The 21,903-nt window shown below is 46.0% G+C and overlaps 1 protein-coding gene across 1 annotated transcript in view; it reads left to right on the forward strand.

The window, feature by feature from the left end:
• The window catches only part of PRKAR2A (protein kinase cAMP-dependent type II regulatory subunit alpha), a 1,246,928-nt gene that overhangs the window by 554,974 nt on the left and 670,051 nt on the right, over positions 1-21,903 (forward strand). Inside the window, exon 5 of the mRNA XM_069643325.1 lies at positions 5,525-5,631. Coding sequence (XP_069499426.1) covers positions 5,525-5,631 — 107 coding nt within the window. The remainder of the gene's footprint in view (positions 1-5,524; positions 5,632-21,903) is intronic.

A 21,903-nucleotide genomic window follows, 5' to 3' on the forward strand; every position in this document is an offset into this window, starting at 1 on the left:
GTGCACCATTAAGTCACAGAAAGGCCTGATCTTATCCTATGGGGGACCAATGGGAAATATAATGGAATAATAATTGTACAGGGTGCCTCATAGGGAGTACACATATTTACTGTTAGATGTTACTCTATAAGCTAAACGTTAACCAGGAATAATGTGTTTCCCAAATTGACAAATTAAATAAGGTATTCGTTGAAACGCAGTAGGAGAAACGGTGAAACAGCACGGAACCTAGTTTATATATGTAATAAACTCATGCAAATGCTCCTACCCAACCGAAGGCATAAGTGCTGCTCAGATGAGAAAGTGAAATGAGCGTGAACAGAAGTGATTTCATGAGCTAGCAGTTCAGCCATGGAAAATCCTACCAATGTGCAGCAAGGTTGAGGTGCCAGGCGATGGATATGGAAAGAATAGGAGGCAAACTAAGAAACGGCTGTGTGTTCAAACCATAAGGTTAACATACTAGAATCCAAAACTTACCATTTGCAAGTGACCGGGGTAGGGACCCGACTGTCAAGAGGGGATGGGGACCCTGGGGCTGCACCCTGTCACATGTGGAAAGGATGCGCTAGAAAACAACCTCAACCGGGGGCAGTAGCCAGTTCTGCCCAGTTGGCGAGGTGTTGGAGTTGGGAGGGCCCTAGTGTCTGACCCTTCAACCTGTGCCCGACTATGTGAATCAAGTGCCACCTTTTTCTTTGCCCATGCAAGAATGCTGGCAAGTTTCTTTCTATTTTACGATAGGGCTACATAGCCTAGTATGCTTGGCAGTGGAGGTGAGAGGGAGCAACCCACCCGGTAGAGAGCCAGCGAGGTACTGCAGGACAGTGAAGCATTTCACTCATCCAACGGGCAACTCAAACACTCTACATGAGACGGGCTGCAAACCTAATTGTAACTTCAGCATGACCGTGGGAAGGTCAGCGTATCAAACCTGGCAATTCAGACGCTCCACATGACATGGACTGTAAACTTGATTGTACTTTAATTAGGACACCCAAATTCACTATGCCTTGAGTGGGCTGCAATTTTCAAACACTGGAAAACCTGCATACTAATAGATGGCGGTGCTTAAATCCTGTTGTGTTCATGTATACCTGTAACCCTTGCCCCTGTGGAGAAGGAAGTTAGCTGTTTGGCCGGGGAACCATGTCAGGGAAAGAACCAAGTGGTACAGGAAAAGGGGCCAGTGTGTGTTGTTCAGGTGAGATGAAGGGAGGAGGAAGATAGCCAAAAGACCATCCAGAGAAAGGACAGTGCAGAGGAGCATGGAGGATTGCTGAAAGCATGTGCAAGGTGAGGTATTGGTTGGTAGTAGAAAGTGGTACTTGGTTCTGAGTGTGCGTGCAAGGTGGGGGTTAGTAAGACTCCCAAAGACAGTATGAGGTGAATGAGAGGTGTCTTGGAGAGTGAAAGCAGGGTGACTGTGAACAGGTGTCGTGAAGTGTAGGGCAGTAGTAGTGTGGAGATGGGGAGAGTATTTGAGTGAATAGTAGTGTGGCAAGGGGAGAGTCATAGTAGCAGCAGAGAATTGGAGAGGGTCGGAGGAAAAACAGGTGAGGGAGAGATGAAATAGGTTGGGAGAGATGAAATAGGTTGGGAGAAAGAAATGGGAGGAGAGAAGAAGAAAGGTGAGAAGAAGAAAGGTGAGAAGAACGAAGGTTGAGGAAGGATAGAACATCATGGTGTGGAGTACAGGAGCATTCAAGGAAAGGACCAAGTGCAGCCAGGGTTTTAGGAATCTGGTGGAAAGGGTTTTTCCCCCCAGAGGCACAGGCGGCAAATATTTGAGCCTGGCCTCTAGACCTGAACTCCCTGAGGGACAAGACAAAATGGTGGAACCCGAAGGCCCTGACAAAATGGCTGACACCGTCAACACAGAGTGAGCTGTTGAAGAGATTCCTTTTGCTACGTGTCCGCTTCCTTCCGTCAGTGTTGTCGCGTCAGTGACTCTCCAGTGTAAATCCTCCTTCTTTCTCCTCTGTGTTGCAAGTGTTGTCTAAGGAGGACAGGGTTCTAGATGGGGTAGCGAAGAATGTTTTTGCGAATGCAGGTCTTCAACTGCATCAGGCAAATACAGAGGCAGTCATGGCGGCGGCTAACCAAGTTATGGAGAGCGTTGTTAAGAGTTCGAACAATTAATTCCTTAGAATCGTCTTGACGGTTTCAGAACCGGCTTGTTGGACGCCAGATTCTTGGCCCAGGATTTATTGGCAGCGGCAGCTCATCATGTTTATCTCTATGCGTGGCCTCGTGATCTGCATTGATATCACCCGCCAGGCGTGGCTTCATGCGACCAAGTTTTCAAAGGAGGTTCAGGAGAAGGTCCTGGACCTTTCCCTTTCACAGTTTCACAAACTATGAGCTAGCAAAGACTAAGGCTAGTACTTTAACGCCCAAATCTTTGTTGGTCCTTGCAAAGTCTCCAACCACCAGATAATATTTTCCGGAAGTCTGATTTCTGCTCTGAAGCCTTCTCCGGGTTCCGGGGGTTTCAGGACTGCAAGATGCGACAGCCAGACTGTTCTATTAGCGGCCATCGGCGAAAGCAGCAAAGGTAGAGTGATGGGTTTTTCTCCCACTCCTTGGCCTCTTTTGCCGGGTCTAAGTACTCCCTCTGTAGATAAATCTGCCAAATTATGGTTTCCAACGGACCCATATCACTCTGGTAGCAGGGTCTATCTCCTTTCACCTGGCGGCTTGGAGGACGTTTGGGTGTCCATCTACCCTTCCGGCGATCCCTCCAGCCCGTCCACCTTGGTCGCAGACAGCGTCCCCCTCTTTCCACACTAAAGTTCAAAAGCTTCTGTATTTGATTGCGGTAGAATGTGTTCTACTGGTGGAAGAGGGCATGGGGTTTTAGTCATGCATTTTTACAGTCCCATAACCCAACCAGACTAGCCTGTGCTCTATCTTGGACCTGTCCGATTTCAAACTGTACATTCCGCAAGAAAGCTTCAAGATGATCACGCCCACGCAAATCCGTTCCTCCCTCTTGAAGAACAATTGGCTCTGCGTGGTGGATCTTGCCTGCATATTCACAATTCGCCTCAACACTGCAAATTCCTTCGATTTTCTGGTAGGGGCTGAGCATTTTCAATACTGAGTCCTACCCTTTGGGTTGAGCTTGGTGTCTTTATGAAGATGATGGCTGTAATAGCAGCATTTCTCCGACTACATGGAGTTCAAGTCTATCCGTTTTTGGATGACTGGCTCCTTTGGAATCACTGTCTCCGTAAGGCTTTCCTTCCCTCCATCTCCAACAAGGTGGTTTGTATTTGGGCAGACATCTCTTTGGCATTGCTCTGTGTGAACAAGAAGTGGGGCACCAGAGCTCTGCTGCTAGTACTCTTGGCCATTCAGATTTGTGAATGGGTAGCGCAGAACGGTATCTGGCTGCAGGCTGTACATATCCTCTCTCAGCCCTCGGTCGGTAGCGAAATATGAGTGGGAATTAAACCAGCAGTTTATTTCCCAGATCTTCTTAGTGAGGGACTCCGACTGTGGACTTGTTGCGACACCCTCCAACAAGAAACTTTCACTGTATGCTTCCAGGGACGGCCTGAGTCCTAGATCCTTGGCGGATGCGCTGGAGATTTCGTGGCATGGGAGGTTTGCGTTTGCCTTCCCTCCTATGTCCTTGAATCATATGGCGTTGTTGAAGTTGAGGAGATTACACAGCTGCACTCTAAATTTCAAAGCTCCTTGACGGCCAGCGAGCTGGCAAGTGTGCAGCTCGTAGGTTGGGATTAAACAAACTCCCATAAGCGAAATACAATGTATGCATACACATAATGATTGGGTCGTATATGTATGTACACAAATGTATCAGCTCACAGAAAATCGATTTTGCAATCACGAAAGTGACTATGAAGGGAAGAGATTCATACTCCTTGCACGAAGAGCAGCGTGCAGGAGGAGTTTCTAAATGGTAAAAATTCACACTCAATACACACTTCATATTGAAAGACTTCCATTCTTGGGGAATGGCTTCAGGGCCCGGTGTCTCTCCAAGCAGGCCGTGTGCACCTCCATGTACATAGTTCATGCAGAGGATCAGCTAAAATTGTGCAGACAATCTTTGGCCATCCAGCAGCAAAAACCCCATGCTTATTGTAGACTTTCAACACCAATTTGAATAATCAGAGGTTCAATGAATTAATCCCATACACATCATAATCCAAATGAGCTAGCTCTTAATATTTTATTGGTCTGACTTGCATTATCATATTATGACCTCACATGGAACCATTTTGAACTCTCAGATTTTTATACACACACATTTTACAATTCACATACGCAGATTTACTAGACAGCAGTTGAGCAGTAACCAGAGGGTGTAGGCTGCACCAGCGTGTTTGCTGGGGAAATGTGTTGCTGATGCTTCGTGCTGAGGAACAGCTGATGTCTTATGAAAGGTGTTTTCATTTTAAGTAAACCATGATTTACTATTCTAAACTGCTTATGGCGTGTTTGAGATTAAAAATTAAGGGTTTTATGTATGCTATATTTGTTCTGGTAATTTTGATTGCTTTATATGTCGATAGTTCCCATCTTAGCCTGTTTCAAAAATGCTTTTTGGCGTGTTAACAGAATATGCAAATAATGCTTTGAAAACGTATTCTCACTGTCACTTGATAATGTTCAGGTTAAGACCGTAAAGCGTTCAAACGCACAATCTAATCAAATTTCCGGCTCGCGTTAAACTGGCTGTGTGATTTAAGGGGTACAAATACGCATTCACATTTAGTGAGCTTACTCACAGCAAGACCTATGGTGGATGTTTTCTTTTGTGATGCTTCATTGACCAGTGCAACAGTGAGCGAGAGACCAGTCCATACTAGTTACTTTGTTCAAATTTCCTCCATACAACACTACTTCAAGCGTTCACAAAATATTGCTAGCTAGTGTCAGGACTGACATGTGAAAAAATTGCCTGATTGGGCGGTGCCGGTTGGAGCAGAGTCGGTGGGGTGTTCATTCCCTAGCTTTTACACCTACACTTGCTCTAAAGTATAAAGGCAAACACATGTTGTGGCACTGGCCCCATCCCTATGGGTGTGACACTCAGAGGTTTGGGGGAAAGTTAACTGGTGGGGTATGAAGGAAATTTGACTGAAGTAAAGTAGTTCCTGCAGTGAGTTACTTATTCTTTATCTTTTGTCTTAAGATCCTGCTCCACCATCTGATTTACCCATTAGACTAAGGTGTAGAAAACACAATACCCTAGCCATGAAGCTCTGCACTGGCCCCTTGGTCTGGATCGGAGTTAAGGTGCTCTGAATTAACCACCAAGCCAAAAGGAGAACTCACTCATAGTACACCCTGTGCATGGCACTACACCTAAACCCTTTTCATTCACACTTACTTGATCAGAATGTGTTAAGACTTTTTAGCATCAGTCCTCCCTCACATCTACTCATCCTTTCCTAGCTGCTTCTTACTTGGAGCGTGATGAAGTGACCTGCGTTTCACAGTTGGTGCCTTCAAAAAACACCAAAGAATTAATTGTTTATCATTACAGGAGCAGCTCTCCCAAGTATTGGATGCTATGTTTGAGAGAAAAGTGATACCTCAGGAACATGTTATTGATCAGGGCGATGATGGTGACAATTTTTATGTCATAGAACGGTAAGCCACTGGACATAGCCTTTTCTAAATTTCTTATAATTTTTCAAAAGTAAATGTGATTGGCAAAATGCAGCTAATAATAAATGAATGTAATTATTTTGATTGTGGAAGTTGGCATCTAAAATGCAAAAATTCCAAAGGGTAGTACTGAACTGCTTTACGGCACATTTTTAGATATATTTTATATGGAGCAGTCAAAAATGAACTTATTTTATTTTTATCAACTCAATATGTTAGTTTTATAGTGTGAAGATTACCGCAAAAATAGTAGGGCACATATCCCATGTTTTCATGAGGCAAAATATTAAATGTGTACTGTCTTGTCACATTTTCTCTATACTTGATCAGAATTCCCATCCCCTAGAAACAGGACCAGAGCATTTTGCTGCAATAAATATTTTAAAATCATACTCCATGCTGCAGCATGCAACTATGCCCACAAACCCTCCCCAATCAGGTGGCTGCAACCTCTAAATGTCACTCCTTTTCTCTACTTAAAAGCCAGAGACACAGTGAATGCTCACTGCATTCTTTTCCTGTCAGTTTTTGTCTACCTTTGCAATAGGCTGCACATGTTCTTTTTACCTCTATAAGCAGTTCCGTTGCCCAAATTACCAATCATGTGGCCAGCTTTTTTCTAGTCCAAACTCTCACTTTTGCAGCCTTGAGAATCTGGTCATAGTGTAGACAGTCATGGGCTTTGTGGGCTCTCTGTGGCACTCTAAGAGAAAGAGCATTGTTCAAGATTCCAGTAGTGTCAAGACCTTTTCCATTGCCTGCTGCCTCAGAGTTTGGTGGGCTTTCCGTGAGAACAATACCTGTGCCGTATTTTACACATGTTTTGTCCCTGGTGATGCGTTCCTCCTGGGGCCCCGCAATGCATGAAAACATGACTTTCTCCCTGACGCAAGGAGGTATTTCAATCCTAAGGGCACTTTTTGCTATTCTTTGGTTTCAAGGTTTCTGATCAACCTGATTTGGTCTAAAGCAGTGGCATCTTCTGGACAACTCAAAGGGATGCAGTAGACTAAGAGTACTAGGGTACTTTCCCTTACCAGTGATTACCCCAAATGTTCTGTTAAATCTACGGAGGCCATCTTTGGGATTGGAGTGACTAGACTCATGCCCCATCTTTCCAGAGTGTCCTGAGATGTAGCTGGCTTTCCTGAACCTTAAACAGCGGCTTGCTATGCAGTGTGAGCCCTGGGAAACCAAAATGTGGGGGTGTCTGCTTGCCTTGAATCCTTTCCCTTCATAGTGCATGTGGGGGGACAAAGGGGCAGGACTCTGTAGATCCTTAGCCTATTTAACAAAAAATATTAATTTAATTAATTCCCCATTCGGCAGAACACTACGGGGTGAATTTTGTTAAAAACTTCGGAAATAACAAAGCCCACTGCCCAGTGTGTGCTGAAAACTATAGCCTATACATGAATTGGGTAATCCTTTTGTCCTTTTGACCCAGACTTCTTTAAGGAAGAGGGGTGTCTTTTGTTCTTAAATCCGTCCAACTTTTTTATCCAGCTTCCCCAACACAGGCCTTTCAGTAAGGGGGGTGTGAAATGAAATACAAAATTCCACAAATCATTCCCATTTTTCTGTCCGACTTGCAGCAAAACAAGTGGGGTCTGAAAACCAAACCGCTAAATCACCCTGTGAAAATCTGAGCACACTGCAACACAAGCTAAATGACCAGGCTGCTCATAATAGTCGTTTTAGCACAGATAGTAAGCAAGAACACACAAGAGCAGCCTGAGTCGTTTAAAGTCCAAGTAATTACTTAGGCATGTTGCAACGTAGACGAAACTTCCTCTTGCCGACTCGGTGCTGATAATAGAAAATCAAGGAGCCAAGTTCAGCAGAGTCCGTTAAAGGAGCAGCACGGCTCCAGTATCCAGCAGCGTGGCAGCCCAACAGCCGGTGCACTTATGAATGCACTTCCGAATGCGCGCGCGCGCGCGCGATGCGCGTGCACTGGATTATTTGAAGCTGTAGCTTGAGAGCGAGGCTGAATGGGGGGCGTGCCTTTATGGAACTCGTCACTAGTAGCGTTACTTAAGCAACTCTCAAGATGACAGCGTACTTCAACTCCAGAAATTAGTTGGCAATTTAATAGTCGTTTTGGAGGACATTATCGCATTCCATTAAGGAATGAAACAATTGAAAACTGAAAATAGTCAATTATCAACGGGGTTGATTCCCAAAATGACTTTGACCAGATACATCAGCAGGTAAGTACTCTGAAACAGAGGACGCAGCTGGCTCAGGATAAAAACCTCTTGAATCAGGATAACAGCGTCCTATTACAAAGGATAAATCAGTTGGAAATGTAGGTAGAAAGAAACAGACAAGTTTTCAGGAACTGGCCAGAATTGGAAAAGAAAGGAATGAGCTTGTAGAGCGAGTGAGGCAAATAGAATCTGAACTATTAGAGGCAGCAACATGTACAAGAGAAAGAGATGAGGCTCCTGAAGGAAAAGCTCCTTGAATATGCACGCAGCATACAAGGCACACAGAGGGAAAATTAATCAATTCAGCATGAGGTGCAGCAAACAAAGGATCGGTTGGTAGCTCAGAGCAGGGTGCTTGACACTAATCGGGCTTTAATGTCAGAATTAAAGCTCTCACTACCTACAGCAAATAGAGAGACACGTGTGAGAGCCTCGCCAAGGAAATCGAAATTTATAAACAGGACCTGCGGCACTCTGACCAATCGGGATAGGGCATAAGGCCCACTGATCAAGGTGAGTTGCCCTTCCCAACAAGGGCCTCATGCCAGTCATTTACAACCTCGCATGCACAAACAGGAACAGACATCATGCATGCCACCATCAAGAACAGGGTGACATGAGTCAGTTAGACTTACCCAAGCATGGCCCAACTGATCAAGAAGGTAAGCCCCTGTCTGATATTGGTGAGTATTCATCTCTTCCACACAGAAGGCAAAGTGGCAGGACCAGTGTGTCATGGGAAGTACGGAATAATACGTTAAGTACTTCAGACAATGAAAACTCTTATGAGGAGAAAGTCGGGGAGTTAGATTGGCTGAAGATGCTATTACAAAGAGAGCACCTTACCCGCTTCGCAGAAGGAGAAAAGCCAGACCCTTAGCCTAGGAAGGGAATTCTAAAAACCTCTGTGTATTCAGTCGAAGAGGGCGGGGAGGGGAATTCTCCAGACTCCCTTGTAGGAGGGATGAGGAAACTGGGTTCTATCCTAAGCCTGAAATGAACTCTAGGGAGAGTGACCCTGAGAGTTAACTTTGGTCCAGACCCTGTGGTTCTGGGAGATATTCCCAGCCTCATAGAGATAGGGAGCGCCAACAAAAGCAGGTATGGAGTACCAGTTAGCAGAGCTGAGTCAAAAGGTGAATGGACTCGGCTGCATAGGAAGAAAAATACAGCGAAGCAGAGCAAGACAAATCAAAGCCATAAAGAGCTTCCTGACCCCATACCACAGGAATGCCAAGTTTCCGGTATGGGAGCACCTGGAACTTTGAGCAGATGGCATCATTCCAGATCAGGAATGATGTGAATTGTATAGCATTTGCTAAATGGACGTTCTCACCTGAATTCTTCAGTTTCTTTGCAGGATTGGAGGACCAGGATCATCATAAATGGTCTACTTATAAGGCGGCCATAATAAAAATAAATTGCACACATAGGAACCCACAGTGGCCTGTAAGGCTGCATTTAACTTGCAGTGTGGGAAGATCTGGCACCTAGAGAGTTTCGGCAGGAGCTAAAGCGGGCATTTGCTCAGACTTCCCGGCAGTTAACCACAATGGTAGGCAGTTCATATCTACATATTTCCATGCGCTCCCAAAATACATAATGACTCGGTTGGTGCTTGACTTTCACAAGCATAGGACCCTGGATTGGGTGATTGAACAGGCCACCAAGATTTACGAGGTGCAAAAGCCTGTTGAGAGTAAATTTACTGTCAAAACCACCAAATCATCTAACACCCATGCTGTTGCAAAGGTGGTGGAGGTAAAATCTACTACTCCTCTGGATCTGTAGACTGGGGGCAGTGGTGGTCTAAAAGTAACTTATGCCAACAAGCAAAATGGAAAGCGAAGGGACCCTCAAACCTGGGCCAGTCGAATAGTAGCCAGGCTGGGGCCCAGAACAATGATCCCTCTGACCCTGCCACCTATATAAGTCCTAGGTACAAGGGTACTGAATCAATCCTGGTGTATGTATACACTCCCCCGGCCCAAGGGGTGGGAGACGGACTAATCGGAGAAGTACTGCCCCGGGAAACTTCCCTCAGGAGAGATGTATCACCCCACCTCCCAATCTGAACTTTTCCCCCAGAAATCCCCCAAACCACAACTTCCTCTCTCCCCCCGGTTCCAGGACAATAGATCCCTGAATCCGGGAGAAGGGAGATTCAGGATGGAAAATTATGGGGGGAATTTCCAGTACCCGAGCTACTCCGGGAGAAGGCACATTTACCCCTTCCAGGAGCATTCGAGGTATGATTTGAGACCTCCCTACCTGGAGCGACAGTTCCAGCAACTGACTAATGATCTGGGGCACATGCTGAGGGCTCAGTCCAACTCTCAACCTAACCCTGCTCCCAGGATTCCCCACCACCCAGGCCTGATGCCCCAGGGGAGAAATGACAGGAGGAAACCTCAGACAAACCACAGGTTCCGGAAGGAGGGGCCCCGGGTGGAGGGGAGATGCCAAGTCCTTAATGAAGCGTCCTTTCTCACCCAAACAGAACCCCTAAAAACCTCTCAACCTGAAAGTCTCTTCTACCCCCACAAAATGTTTGTACCTGAAGAGCAAAGGGTAAGTAGGAGAGGCCAAAGAATAACCCACTTTTGGAGGAACTCCGGACTATCCCCTTTGAAAGAGAAGAATCCCTGGAGGATTCAGGTAAGCAGACCGTCTCTTTCAAAAAGGTGGGACTCCCTCACAGAGAAATGGGTCCCAAAAGACCCTGAGTGGGATAGCGCAAGTATGGAGACTGACTCAGAACCAAAAACGATTGAACCCCAAACATGTGAGCCAAACAGAAGTGAAACAGAGAGGGAGTCCTTTCTCCAAACAGGTTCTGAAAACTGTTGCCAGGTAACAGGGGACAGCCAAGGAGCAGAGGAAAAAGAGGATTCCCCAAAAACTCCCATTACAAGTTTTTTTCCCAGATTACTGAACTCTGACACAGAAAACTGCCCCCGATCAGTGTCTGTTCAATATCAAGAAAATGACTACCGGGCTGTCAAATAACACACTTACTTTGCACCATGAAGGAGAAAGAAGGCCGATTTTATGCACCGATTAAGGTGCAACGTCAGTGTTAATTATCAGCTCTGGTGGATATTGGATCCAAAGCCACCCTCCTGTCAAAAAAGGGCCACTGACCAACTAAACTCAGGACGGGAGGAGGGCCACCAAATTATGCTCACACCACTTCCCAGATAACTCCAAAATTTAGATGGGCATGATTTCCGTCGAAGGGACTGCGGAACTGGACATAATAATTGGATGGCACCGGCTGAAACGTCCGGTGATTGATAGTTGTGACTCCAGAGGGAACACCTTGTTTACTGGGGAACGATCTCCTGAGGAAGTTATCACCTCTGATCGACTGTCTAAACAGTAAACCAGGTCCTCTGGACTTGGACTAACTGCCCTATCAAATAAAAAATGAGAACCAATTATGTAAGCCTGAATGGTACCCATCACGTAATTGATCAACGCTCTGAGAATGTGGGATTCCATTTGAAAAATAACCAAGTCCCAGACATCTGTCATCTCTGTAGGAGAACAAACTGGTGATGGGAATCCTTCTCCATTCTTAAAAATCAACATTCCTCCCAGTTTTAAGTGGCAATCCACACTGGAAGGGAACACCCTAAAACTTTACACCAGTACAAAATCAAAAGAAACCTTGAGCCTCGTGAAACCAGACAAGGAAGAGTCCACACAAAGTCTGACAGTTATTCAGAAAAAGCGCAAGCAGTTATTTTTCCCCATTCAGTTAAATGATGGGGAGGAAACGTTGCTCGCCAGAGTATGCCTGAATAACAGAAGGAGCTTAATTAGCGTAACATTATTTAGGAAACTACCAAAAGATCAGACAATTGCCACATTTAAAATGATTGACAAATGGGAGGTAGGTCCGGAAAAGGCAAATTCCAAACATCTCCTCCCTAGCAGGTGTATGCTAAAAATGTCCATTGGCAACAAAAGCATAGACCATAATTGTTGGGTCGTGAGAGATGTCCCTTCTGCCTTTTATCTGGGAAGTGACATTCTCAACCGTTTGGCAATCAATTTGGATCTAATAAATAAAGCCTGGTCCAGGCTTGGGAGTAACACCATGGGCTTTGACAACATTGAAAAAGCATTCCAGTCAGCTCAATTGCTGCCTTATGTGGTTGAAGATCAAGTGCGAGAAGGGGTTACCATCCCAAGACAATTTACTCTTCCCCTCAAAATAAAGCAAGGACAGAACCTCAAACATCAGGACGCATATATAAATCTAAATTCCCATCCCCAACAACCAGGTTTATATTTAAATCTGACACCTTAAGTAGACCTAGAACACAGCACCATTTGAATGTTGGTGGATAACGGCAACCCTCAAAGTATCACTTTGGGCGTAGACACCTTTGTTGGAATGGCGGTTGATACTTTTAATTAAAATACCAGTATATTTCCCGTACACCAGCCTGGTTCTTGGCTCATTGTTAGCTTAGGGGGAAGAGGGATCCAAGGGGCATGATATGTATCTGAGATAGGGCTAAAGAAAATAATCTGTTAAACAGTTTGTTGTGTAACCACTTGAGTGGGGAGGGAAGGAACTTTCTGTGTTGAGGGTGGCTTCTCATTTAACTGTTAAAATCTGTGCTTTCAGCGACTCTCTGTGGTATACATCCTTGAGTGCACAATCACGTTTTGCACGTAAACTGTGCCAAATGCCTATTGCACAGTCAAAGAAGTTAAACGCGGCAACTGGAAGAGATGTAAGTGAGGGGGTTGCGAAGAAGTGTGTTGGGAGAAGGGTAGTGGGAGGGGAAGTGGCGGAGTAGGGTTTAGTTGTAGGGGATCTGGATGCTTTGTCTGATAAGGTGAGCCGAGAGGGTGGGGGTGAGTGAACGAACGGGGTGCGAGAACGGGGGGAGTGACAGTGAGTTAGCATTAAGGGAAAGTAGGTGAGGGGCGAAGAGAGCAATGTCAAACGCCAGTTGTACCAAGGTCTACATGCAATGGGAATTTCAAAAAGGACCTCTTTGAAACAAGTACATCCAACCCTCCCTATCGCCAGAGGTAAAGCAAAATCCATATTGCATGCCCATTGATTTTTGCCATCTCAGATTTTAATTGAGAGGAAGGGACGGGCTTGTCTTATATTTGATTGTGGTCCAGAACAGTCTTTCCATTGTGTGTTTGAGTGTTCTTTGCAATAGTGAAGTGTCAAAAGTTCTTTCAACTTAGGTTCTACTGGTCCTCAGCCTTCTATTAGTCGCCCAATCCGACAGCGTCCCCCATTTGAATTGACAACGCTTGATTGTCGCAGTATCCGGCATCTGCCTTGTAGGTCTCCCTAACTGTTCCTCTAACCTCTCATATTGACGTTTTTCGTTTTGTGGACCGCTCCTGCCATAGCCAGACCAGGCTCATCCGCTTGTACGTGACACCAACCATCTTTCTAAAAACTTTCCTTTGAAAAACTCCTTTTCATATGGCATCAGAAACAATGAAGTACTTATGTTAATTTATGAGAGTAATGCACCCATTTCCCAAATGGACCTCTCCTTTTGGGCCACAAACTGCTCGGACAATGGTGGAGGCCTCACCACAATCTCTTCCTCCAGGCATAGTGCTCCATACCCAGGTTCTACTAACCGTTTTGGCACCAATTTCACTGCCAGTGAACCAATCTTTTTCTTTCCACCAACACATTTTATTGATTTTATAGTACATAATAAAAATGTAACAATCCTGTAATGCAATCCTCATATGATGTAAGTTATTTCAATGAGAACAAATTAACAAGAACCTTTTCACCAGATTAAATGTAAAATCTTTTACAGTAGCCAATTGTGGTACCTGCATTTTCTGTTGATTTTACTGTATGCTTTTCAACAATGTTAATAGAAGTTTAAATTTAACTGCCTTAGCCAGTCAGACACAGTTAGGATCTTAATGAGTTGAGTCAGAAGAATAATTGGGCATCATTCCATTCTGCCAGACATTTCTCAAATGCAACCATATTGACAAATAGAAGTCAAGGTGGGTAGGTATCATGGTGGTGAGGGGCAACACTGTGCAAACACATATTCCACTTTAGTGAACTATCACTTCCATTTTCTGGGTCTTTGTGAGATCAGACGAAGACTTCATGCTCAGCATTGGCCCAGATTATCATTTCTGCTTTCCAGGTGTCCAGCGTTGGTACAGAGGTAACAAGCCCATCTAGTAGCAATACGTTGTTTGGAAACTAAGCCTCTTTTTGCAGAGATCAAGTTAAACGTATCTGATCAGGGTTCTGACTGCATACCCGATATGTAGATAATGGGTGTATACAATCCTGTTTTCCCGATTCATTTATTCATTTACATTAATTATTTTTGGCCAGAAACGTGAAATATCTGGACACTCCATAAAAGAAAAATGAAATATTTCCAAGGGTGGTGGTAAGACATTTTGGGGACTGGTTCTGATCGTTGCTATGTTTTGGTCTCTGGGGTAATGTAAATCATATGCAAAATATCAAATTGCAACAGCTTAAAACATACATTTCTGGATATTTATTTAGCAACCAGACAACACCGCGACCACTCTGAGGGCCTCATCACGAGTGGGGCGGTATCCCGCCGGTAATACCGCCCAACTGTAATAGCGTTAGCGCCAGCCGGTCCAGCGCTATTGCCGCTGGATGACGGATTGGGCGTTAACTGTAAATCCCCATTGGGTCCACTGGACCCAATGGGGCATTTTTGGCGCAAATACCACACGCTAATACGTGTGTAATTGCGCCGAAAACAAGGCGCTAAATGGGATTTTCATCTCCAGCAAATAACGGAGCAAAACAACCTATTAGCGCCCAACTCGTGATCGGGCCAGTTCTTAAATGCAGCAGTAATACTGTTACTACCGTATTTATGGGCTACCACCCAACTCGTGATGAGGCCCTGAATCTGGTAGATATCTGTTCTCAACTCTCTTCCTAAATATCTTCCTTCTCTAGCTCTTCGCTAATCCGCCTCCAACTCTCTCAGGGTCAGTTGCTTCTCTAAGCAACGAGTTGGTAGTAGATCTTTCTTCTGCTGGGGCCTCGCACTGGAACAGCCTCCCTGCCTCTCTGAAACTTAAGGAGAACCATCTCCGGTTCCAGAAGCACCTGAAGACCTTCCTCTTTGCTTCTGCTTTCCCTCCTCCTCTCCCCTGCTGATCTCCTAACTGAAACTGCACTGGTTACCTGGCTACCCTCTGATCTCTGGCCCAGGTCCCCTCCCTGCCAGTTGCACACCTGCACTGCCCCTGGCAACCCTTGAACTTGTGGACTGTTTCTGTATCCCTACAGTCCCCTACCAGCACTTGACACCTGTTTGCCCTTACTCTTGCCACCAGCTAGTCGCACTTTTTATTTATTGTATATTTATTTTACTGTGCTCCTATGTACTGTACTGCCCCCTCTCCCTTGCACTCCCCCCCCGCCCCCTCTGCACTTGTGCGATCTCAATGTCACCTGGCCTGGTAAGATCGTTGTCGGTCTTCCCTCTGTTCCCCCTCCCTTGCCTCGTCACACCTTATAACACTTGTGTATAGGCGCTTTATAAATACCATATCATATCAAATCTGTGTAGATCTGTTGTCCAGTGTTTGCACCATTTTTCCGATGAGGAAGGACACAGTCAGCATCAGTTGCTTTGTAAAGAAATGTCACACCTTAAGACCTAGTTCCAAGTCCCAGAAGGATAGTAAATAATTAAGATTTTTTTTTTTTTAGAGATTGCCAGGAATCCAGGCCTTGTATCGCTAGGCCCTTGGTAAGTCATGCAAACTGTGGAAAAAAAAAAAAGAAAACTGCTTTTAATTAAACTGATTCTCGTGGGCCCCTGTCCATCTCCCTGTGGCTCCGTAAAAAACCTTAGCGTTATGCTCCTACTGAATGGTTCCCGTGAAGCCCATATCTATGCTGTATGCAGTGCTGGGTTCGGTATATTAAAGGCCCAAAGGAAAACTCTCCCTTTGCTCCCTGCTGAAAACTGGGCTTCTCCCTCAATTTAAATAAGTTACAGATGATACCATCACAGAGACTCCCGTTCATTGGAGCGGTCCTTGACACTTCCCTGGGAAAAGCCTTCCCACCATAGGTGAGGGCTCAAGATATTCTGCAGATGGTCAACAAGTTTCAAAATGCCCAACGTCTCCCAGGCTTCGACTTTTTGAGGTTTCTAGGCCTCATGGCATCCTGCATCTTCCTTGTGCCAGAGGCTCGCCTGGAATGAGATCTCTTCAGTGGGCACTGAGAACTCAGTGGTCGCAATTCTCAGGGAGAATGACAGATCTCCTCCGGATTCCGGACAAAGTAGCCCGCGACCTTCAATGGCGGGCCTATCCAGAGAACATCTTGAAAGGAGAACTGTTTTTGCAACCATGGGTGGAGATAACCGTAGTCACGGACGCCTCACTCACGGGGTGGGGAGCCCATGCCAACGACTTGACCATCAGCGGTCATTGGTCTCATCGGAGTCCAGACTACACATCAACCTATTGGAGCTGAGAGCGATCAGACTAGCGCTGAAAGCTTTCCTGCCCTCAGTACAGGGGAGAAATGTCCTGATAATGACGGACAACACGGTGGCCATGCACTACCTCAACAAAAGAGGAGGCGTAGGGTCAGGCAATGCATCTCTGGTTTTGGGCAATTCGAGAAGGAATCTATCGGCAGTCCACCTAGCCGGAGAGAAGATCTTGACAGCGGACGCTCTGAGCAGGCAGAGCACAGTCTCCCACGAGTGGGAGCCCGCTCAGGAAGTCCTTCAAGAGATCTTCGCCCTTTGAGGAACCCCTCAGGTGGATCTGTTCGCCACAAGCACCAACAGGAAGTGCGATCTGTTCTGTTCAAGGGAATTTCCCCCGAGAGGAGCTCTGGGAGACGCATTCGTAGTGGACTGGGAGTTTCTACTCCTTTATGCGTTTCCACCAGTCCCTGTTATTCCTCAAATGATCAGGAGGTTGAGAAGATTCCGGAAAACCATGATCCTAATTGCCCCGGAGTGGGACAGGAGAACGTGGTACCCGGACCTTCTAGATATGTCCATCTGTCCTCCAATCCGTCTTCCACTCAAAGAGAATCTTCTCTTGCAGAAGGGAGGTCAGGTTCTCCATCCATACACCAGAACCCTTCAACCCTCACGTTTGGCTCCTGAAAGGGTGAGGTACAAGGATTGGGATCTCCCTGATGACGTCGTGGAGGTTTTGCTTTCGGCCAGAAGGCCAGCAACAAAGTCTTTATACCGCTGCCGTTAGAACAAAAATTTTGCAGCTGGTGTAGGGAAGAGAATATCGACCCTTTTTCATGTGGTACACCAACGGTGTTATTGTTTCTACTCTACTTGGCAAACTCAGGCCTTCAATTTGGCACTGTAAAAGGCTATCTCGCAGCGCTTTCAATCTTCAAGCGCATTGCAGAGGAACCATCGTATTTCAAACTACCTCTAGTGATACAATTTCTCAAAGGATTAACTAATGTTTATCCTCCAAAACCATTCCAGGTTCCCTTATGGGACTTAAATTTAGTCTTAAACTTCCTAATGGGCACTCCATTTGAACCACTTCACTCTTGTTCGCTGAGATTTCTCACGCTTAAAACTGTCCTATTGGTAGCACTAACATCTGCTAGGAGAGTGAGCAAGCTACAAGCTCTCTTCTGTAAACCCCCACATACAATTTTCGACAAGGACAACGTTGTCCTACAGGTGAAGCCTAATTTCCTCTCAAAGGTGGTTTCTGAATTTCATATTACTCAGAAAATTACCTTACCTTTGTTCTACCCTCCTCCGAATCCGGGGAAAGAGGAAGAAAAGCTACATAGGCTGGACCCAAGGCGAGCTCTAAGCTTTTACATCAGCAGAATGGCTAGGATCAGGCAAGCAGACCAACTGTTTGTAGGATACTCAGTTCACAAGTTGGGACTACCCATAACAAAACAAACCATTTCCAGGTGGATTATTTTGGCCATTCTGGAATGTTACAAACTGGCAGGGAAAGAGCCACCCCAAAATCTCAGGGCTCATTCAACCAGGGGTATCGCAGCCTCTTCGGCTCTCCAAAGAGGGGTACCGGTCAGAGACATATGTGCGGCTGCCACATGGTCGTCCGCACATACATTCACAAAATTGTACAACCTGGATTCCTCCACTAGTCAAGAGACCAGATTTGGCAAGGCTGTATTACATTCGGTCCATTCCTAAAGGGATACATAACATTCTTACTCCCACCTCCAATTACATGCCACTGCTATGGGAGTCTATCAAAGATAAGGAATAGGTCGGAGGAGACAATCCCTTCGAAGAACAAGTTACTTCTTAACTTGTAACGTTCTTTCGACGGGATGTTCCTCCGACGTATTCCTTATCGCCCCTCCCATCCATCACCGCAGTAATACTTCCCTTGTGGTTGCAGCTTACGCTCCTTCAAGGTCAATAACCAATTCAGGCATGACTTCTCTTATGCTACAAAACGGAACTGAGCAACGGACGCCGCGCGTGGCTATTTATGGGCATGGTGACGTCGGCGCTGATACAGTGGCCGTCGAGGGACATCGACTCGGCGGACGTCGACGCGCAGCTCCCTCTACAGAGACAAAATTTCCGAGGCCAGCAAGTTGGAAACGTATTATCAAAGATAAGGAATACGTCGGAGGAACATCCCGTCGAAAGAACGTTACAAGGTAAGAAGTAACTTGTTATTCTGATGCTTGTATCTGCTTAGATTCACATGCGACCCACCCTTCCTCCCCTCTGAGAGAAGGCGCATGGATGCTTTTAGTCTTATCTATCTGCTTGTATTATCTGTACTCGCGCTACTCCTCATGCTACCTTATGTCATAAAAAATACAATCTGAGGGTCCTAGACGCGTGAGGGATCATGGGTACAGTGGACGTCACACTAGGGATAGTATTACTGGCACGCCCTTTGTCGACGCCCATTTTGGAGTTTCAAAAAACAAACTGCAATACTCTGCAGCTTCCACTAGATGTCGGCCTATGCACAGCATGTGAATCTAAGCAGATACAAGCATCAGAAATAGGATTACGGTGAGTAATGTATCATATATATATATATTTCTCCAGCATTGGATCTTTCATAGATTCAGATGCTTGAATATTCCCTGTCGTCAGACTGGGAATCCTCGGTGATAAATTAAATAATAATAATAATATTTTTTTTTTTAAATATATATATATATATATATATATATATATATATATCTATATACACTGCCACCTAGCAGTGCATGTACATAGCCCATTATGGCCTATGAGCCACTTCATTGTGTAGTCCCTCCACCTCACTTTGGTCCTTTATGGCCCCAGCCAATGAGGTGGCAGGGCTTAAGCTCCGCCCCCGGCAGCCATCTTCAGATTTTTCACCGCAGTCTATCAGACACAGGGAATCCTCAAGCTCTCTGAGCTTTTTCAAATTCTTTCTACTTTTGTGTGGAATTTATTTGTAAAATATATTCCATCTTGTTCCCCTTCTTAGGGGCTTTCTTTCCAATTAACCTTGGTGGCAAAACTTGTTGTTGTTCCTCTCAAAATCGTCGACTGAACTTCTCTTCAGAAATGGAGGCACCTCAGGCTGTCAGGAAGCCTTCCCTGTTCAGGGACTGCACGAGGTGCAAGAAGAAATTGGTTTACTACAAGGACCCCCACGAGCATTGCATTTATTGTCTGTACCCACATGACATTAAAAAATGCGAGATTTGTAAAACCTTTTCCACCAAGACCCTTCATGACAGGCATAGAAGACTCCTTTCATACCTGGAATCCAGGGATCAATCTTCGGACGAAGAGTCTGTCAGAACAGCTCCTGTCCAATCCAGCACTCCATCTGAGAGGCAAACTTCAAAGAGAAGGGCCTCTTCAGTGGAAAGGAGTTCCTCTCCCAAATCCAAAAAGAGGAAGCTGGAATTGATACCCTTTCTGCCTCCAGTTGACCTATCAAGCCAGAAAAAGTCAGCAAAATCTGCCTCCAGAGGTAAGGAGGAGTTTGCAAAAAACGGGGGGGGGCAGTCGTCGGCGGGTAAACCGCCCACGAATGAAGGGAAAGGTAAAGGCCCGTCATCGGCCATACCGTCGACGAAACCAGCATCGACGACGACGACGACGCTTAAGACATCGTCGACAGTTAGAACATCGTCATCGGACATGTCGACCGCAAAGCAATCGTCGACGAGCAAGAAACACCACTCGTCCACGAAGCATTCATCCATGACGCAGTCGTCCACGGAACACACTCCACATTCGTCAACGAAGCCCTCGTCCACGCGAAAATGTCAGTCGTCGACGACGAATCCCTCGTCGACTGGAAAATCTCAGTCGACAGCGAAGCCTTCGTCGACGGGACAATCTCAGTCGTCGACGGGAAAATCTCAGTCGGCGGCGAAGCCCTCGTCGACGGGAAAATCTCAGTCGTCGACGAGGATAACAGAGGCACTGCAAATTTCGGCAGTTAGAGGAATTACTGCCTCTCACTCTTGAAGCTCCTGTCATTACAAGCAATATCATTGAGAAGAATATTGTAACTGAACCTCTGGTGCAGCAATTTTCACCTTTGGGGCACATGGCAGAACTTCCGGATATAATTCTTCAGGAAGAATTCTCTGATGCGGAAGTGGTGGAAGAGTCCATCGGTCCCTTACCGAAACAATACAGCCCTCCTTGGCACCCGTCCACGGGAGAATCCGAATATCCTCATGACCCGGTGCTCATGTTATCCGTGCAGAGGATTGTAGAAGAATTTTACAAACGGCAAAGGGAGAAGCAAATTCCGATTAATCCCATTCCTAGAGAGTCATCCCCGATTCCAGGCACATTGGGTTGCTCTCCTTACAGGAGTAGACCGCAAAAACGGATGAGATCACCTGCTCGAAGACCGAGGAGCAGCACCCACAGTGCTTCACCTACTAGAGTCCCGTCACCACAGTCATCGCACAGACCAAGATCTCCGGACGTAGATCCCACCATGGTACCGTCCACCATCTCGGTATCAGACTGGCAGGAGGATCCTTTTGGTGAATTTTCGGAACCAGAAGAAGGAGAAATAACTCGGGAGCCAGACGCACCCAGTGATTGGGATGACTACGTTGTCGAGAAGCCCAGGAGGAGAGACTCGCCGGGCAAGGCCTCGCCACCGGATGATCTCGTCTCTTTCCACACCATAATAGGCAAAGCCGCGGAACTGTTTAAAATTCAGGTTTCTTCGGAGGAAAGGCAATCAGTGCTCTATGAGCACAGGGACAAACGAAGGAGGACAGTGACCACAATTCCCCTCCTCGATACCATCTGGGATTCTGGATCCAAGATCCTATCTACGCCCTTATCGACTCCGGCGTTGGTGTTCAGGCCAGAAAAGAAATATAAAGCTCCGGATTCGGCACCGCTTTGTTTAAGGGGTCATACGAAACCGGACTCAGTTATTACAGTGGCGGCCAGAAAGAAACTCGCCAACCCCTCCTCACCGTTGTCGGCACCACCGGATAAGGACGGACGTAAATTGGAAGCCATGGGCAGGAAAGTATCATCTTCTGCATCACTTACAATCAGAGCGGGTAATGCACTGGCCATGACCGCAAGATTCGATCGCGAGCTTTGGCTCCGCATGTCTAACTTGGCGAAACAATTACCACCGGAGCTCCAGGAGGAGGCAAAATCCATAATCGCGGATGGTGAAGCAACATCGGATCACATGATCGACGCAGCAGTTGATGTGGCCGAATCAGGCTTCAGGCAGATGGCGCACGGCACAGTGCTCAGAAGGCAGGCCTGGATGAAGGCTACTAACTTTAGACCTGAAGTTCAGGCGCAGATACTAGACATGCCATTTGACGGCCAAGATCTCTTTGGGAAAAAGATAGACGACCATTTGAAGGCAATCAAGACAGACACTGACACAGCCAGAGGCATCAGTTCTTTAAAGGACAAAAGTAAGGACCATCGGTCTTTTCGTCCCTTTAGAGGTTCATCTTCCAAGTTCAGGGGATACAGTCGTTCCTCCTATGGTCAAAAAGCACAAGGCG

This window comes from Ambystoma mexicanum, chromosome 2p (genome assembly GCF_040938575.1).
Source record: "Ambystoma mexicanum isolate Mex_15411 chromosome 2p, UKY_AmexF1_1, whole genome shotgun sequence".
Taxonomy (NCBI): domain Eukaryota; kingdom Metazoa; phylum Chordata; class Amphibia; order Caudata; family Ambystomatidae; genus Ambystoma; species Ambystoma mexicanum.